Source organism: Centruroides sculpturatus, unplaced genomic scaffold (assembly GCF_000671375.1).
Source record: "Centruroides sculpturatus isolate CEXI.00-Female unplaced genomic scaffold, Cexi_2.0 scaffold404, whole genome shotgun sequence".
Taxonomy (NCBI): domain Eukaryota; kingdom Metazoa; phylum Arthropoda; class Arachnida; order Scorpiones; family Buthidae; genus Centruroides; species Centruroides sculpturatus.
Window position 1 is genome coordinate 560,893 of NW_019384604.1, and position 4,510 is coordinate 565,402.

Here is a 4,510-nt window from a genome sequence, read left to right on the forward strand (position 1 = left end):
TTTTATCGCGATTTTAATCAACCTTTAATGACGCGCGATTAACACTTAATTGTTTTTTAATGCGATTTTTTATCAAAATTAATTAATCGTTCTAAAGTTGTAGTGCACAGATTTGACTTCGGTAAAGTTATTTAAAGCTAGTCTCTGATGTCAAAAACAACCTCCAATAGTTTGTTTAAGATTTTAATCAATAGATTTTATTATATATAAGTTTAATTAAGTCGGGAGGGTCGAAAATCACAATTAAAATTTGAATTTTTTAAAAATATTTAAAAATATACGGCCAGCTAGTATTCACCCTACTATAAACCCATTGCCTCCAGAGACTTCTGAGAATGTTCCGAGAAATCCGACTCCAGCTGTTCTCAAGGTCATCCAGCTGTGTAAACAATGACTCATCAGTGTCAAATTTCACAGAAAGGCGAGACAAAGGAAAATAAAATTTGAAGCTTTTTCTTCAAAATTAACGCATTTCTTTCGTTTTTTTCAAGTAGTTTTTNCCAGCTGTGTAAACAATGACTCATCAGTGTCAAATTTCACAGAAAGGCGAGACAAAGGAAAATAAAATTTGAAGCTTTTTCTTCAAAATTAACGCATTTCATTCGTTTTTTTCAAGTAGTTTTTACGTTTAATTAAATTAATATAAAAAATGTCAATGTCCTTAAGGGGTTAATTAAATTCTTTGGCTAAGTTGGAAACGCTAGAGAGATTGCAGCCAAAGTTTTCATCTCTAAAACGTGAACATTGAGTGCTGCCATCTTGTAAGCCTAGAAATCTGATAATGGCTTTTAGAATGACATTATTCCAATGACATTCCGAACGCCACTGTCAAACTTCTAGACTTTCAAGATGGCGGAGCTCAACATACACATTTTAGAGATGAAAACTTCAGCCACAACCGCTCTACTTTGTCCATTTTCAGATTTAGAAATAATTTTTTTTTTATCTCTATTGTTGTGATAAATAATTGTATACTTGCTTACTGGAGAATTCAACTTAAAAATAAAAAACCATTTAACTATCCAGCAAAATTCTTTAATAACATAAAAACGTTTTCAAACGCATTGAGCGTTCATCTTCAGTTATATCTCTATTGTTGTTCTAACAGCTTTCCTTTTTTGCTGTTTCTCTGCAGTGTGCTTTGTTGGAGCCATTGGAACACGAGTTTTTGAAAATAATCAACATGAGAAACCAAGAACACACACCACGGCCGCACAAAGCAGACTGATTAACTACAACTAGCTGACATAGTTTAAAATTCAAATTTATAGCTAAACATTTTAATAAAAAAATTCAAATCATATTGTTTCCATTAATATTGTTTGAGTTATGGGGGGAAGTCATCAAAATGTGACAAATATAGAATATTACGAATATAGAGGTTCCACCGTAATTAGAACAGAACAAAAAATCATTTGAAAAAGTAAAGATGATTCAAAAACATTTATATCAACATTCAATATTTGTAAGTTTATATATTTCATTTCATTAAGAACAAATTATATATATTAATTTAATCCCCTAACAGAAAACAAATTACTTATTGCATAATAGTAGTAAATTTTATGTAAAAACAANCAACCTCTCTAATATCTCATATTATATTCCTTAAATATTTTAGATGCAATAAATTTTTTGTGACTATCAATGGACTTATCAAAGCATTAAAAAAAAATAATAGACCTCTATTTTGTGCCAAACCTCTCTATAGTTTACATATAATTTTTCTTTAACTAATGCTATTATATAACCAGTAAATATAAAGTAAATATATACGGGAAATTCGTATAGTAACCTGGTAAGGAATTAATTTTATACAGAGCTATAAAGTTTCTTTGACTTTGGAGAATAAAGATTTACATTTATAGTAGTATAATAATCATGAAACAATTATGGTATAACATAAAAACCTATAAAATTTCTCATATATTTTCCATATTTGTAAAAAGTCAATTGAAAAACAAAATATCAATGCAAAAAACCAAAAAGAAATATCTCAAAAGTTTATAGACAGCACCATGCAAAAACATGATATATGTAGCCTATGCAAAAACTGATTCCAAATGTAATCGGATATGTAAAAGATGCCAAAATTTCATTTATCACATACAAAAATGATTATATACAAGAGTAATGTTACTATGAAAAGTAATAAAAACTTGTGAAAATACAAGTAAAAAATATTTAAGAGAGACCATATATAAAAAAAGTTTGAGTATGTTTCTGATCAGAATGAATGTAAATATAAACATGATAATCTGATTCTTCAATATAATTTGATAGGGTTGTTAAAAACTCAGTGACTACCGTGTTTCCCCAAAAATAAGACATCATCTGAAAATAAGACCTAGCAGAGGTTTTGCTGAATTGCAAAATATAAGACTTCCCCCCGAAAGTAAGAACTAGCAAAGTTTTCTTTTAGTTGTAACGGTCATCGACAGATGGTTGAAAGTGGCCGTTGGCTTTTTGAAAGTACAGCCACTGATTGGTCAGCAGACAATCATGCCACACGGCATGATTTGCATAAGACTATGGCTTGGGAATCACAGATTTGTATAACGTTACGGCTGGTGATCACTAATTGGTTGGCTAGGAATCATGCCACATCACATTTGCATAGTGCTACGGTTCAGTAAGCACTAATTGGTTATTGAGCATAATGTCAACACTATGAAAAGGTTAAGTTGAAGCGAGAGTGGAAAGTCCACTCCAGCACGGAAACTTCGTAAGTTCACTTCGGTTTTATTTAAGTTCAGTTCGACACGACTGAATATACGTCCCTCTCGTTTAAGTTAGACTTGGGAATTTTTTTGTTCAACAATAAATGTGAATTCTTCTTCATGGAAAAATAAGACATCCCCTAAAAATAAGACCTAGCGCATCTTTGAGAGCAAAAATTAATATAAGACACTGTCTTATTTTCGGGGAAACAGGGCAGAATAATATCAAGTTATCTAGAAACAAGTTTTTGCAACAAACAAAACGGTTTTCTAAATTGCATTTATTATACCACTAAGGCAAATATCATAAAATTCTTAAACAGATAAGTTTTTCTTTAGTTATTTTGTCCAATATATTTATTAAATACAACTAAATCAATCATCTGGAATTTATGGTATAGCTATGGTATAAAATAAAGAAAATTTATAATAATAAAGCAAAGTAAATCAAATTAAGATATTTCAAAGTAGAAAATTGATTATTCGGTAATGTCAATGCAAAATATAAACAATACAGAATAAACTCCAAATGTAAATCTCTAAAAATAATAATGGTGATAATGTTCATCTTAAACTAAAAATCAATATTATTCTAAAGACAGCTAAAATAAATTATTTTTCTCAAAAAACAATTCATTATATCAAAGATAAAAACTGCTTAAAAAGAAAATTTTATCTTTGTAATAATAATTTTTGGTCTTTAATTATCAGGAATACTTTACTTACTTTATATAATTGGCTTTTTTATCATCTTTCCAATCTTTATTAAGTTGATGAATTTTACAAGCAACATAACGTTGTTCTTTAAGATCAAATGCCTAAAAATAAACAAAGAAAATTATTTAACACTAAATGAAAACAAAATATGATTAGATAGATAAATTTTAGTACAAATTCCTTTTGTATTAAAATTTTACCTGTAATTTTGAAACTATATCAATATGGACAAACTACTTAATGAAACTAATAGAACTACAGATGATTAGATATGCTAACATAACATTTTAGCCAATCTTTGAGCATCCAGAAAAAAAGTCCAAACAGAACCAACTAGCCAAAATCATTAGCATATATTTTCCATCTTTATTTCAATTAGGTAGTATGTCAATATTTGGATTAATTTTATGAAATGTTTGTGATTAAAATTTGTTCATTAAAAAATTTGAGAATAAGCTAAATAATCTAATTAGATTATAAATTTATTTCTAGTTTCATTTAAACCAGGGATGAGCAACCTTTTTAATCAACGGGCCAATTTAAATTTTAAAATTTTTTGGCGGGCCGCACATAAACACTTATTAATAATTTACAAAACTTTATTTATAATAAACATTAGAATAAAAAAATATAAAATTTAAAAAAAGTAAAGATTTTATATACAAATTTTAATGCAAAATAAAAACAAACAAGAAAAGAACAGAAAAATGAATTTACTTGAAATTTTTAATGAGAAATTTGGCACTGTTTTTTCGATACAAGCTGATCAATATCAGCTGGAATTGATGAGGTAGCTACACGTACGCAGCTTTCTAATCGTGCATCACTCAGTCTTGATCGGTGGTCATTTTTGATTAATTTCATGGTTGAAAATAATTGTTCGCAAACATACGTACTTCCGAACAGAGACATCATTTGCTTTGCATTTTTCGTCAAAAGCGGAAATTTCTCAGGGCTCACATAAGATTTATAAAAATTTTCGATGTTTACTGAGAAAAATACATTTTTTAAATCGGTATTATTCTGCATGTCAATCACTTCCATTTGAAAGTCTTCGGGAACTGTATCCACAT

General features: G+C 28.6%; 1 protein-coding gene across 2 annotated transcripts in view; it reads right to left on the bottom strand.

Moving 5' to 3' along the window:
- LOC111625126 (serine/threonine-protein kinase tousled-like 2) overlaps nucleotides 1-4,510 on the bottom strand; it is a 91,027-nt gene that overhangs the window by 22,210 nt on the left and 64,307 nt on the right. For both annotated transcript variants that reach the window (XM_023368168.1, XM_023368167.1), the window contains exon 8: nucleotides 3,447-3,538. In XM_023368168.1, coding sequence (XP_023223936.1) covers nucleotides 3,447-3,538 — 92 coding nt within the window. The remainder of the gene's footprint in view (nucleotides 1-3,446; nucleotides 3,539-4,510) is intronic.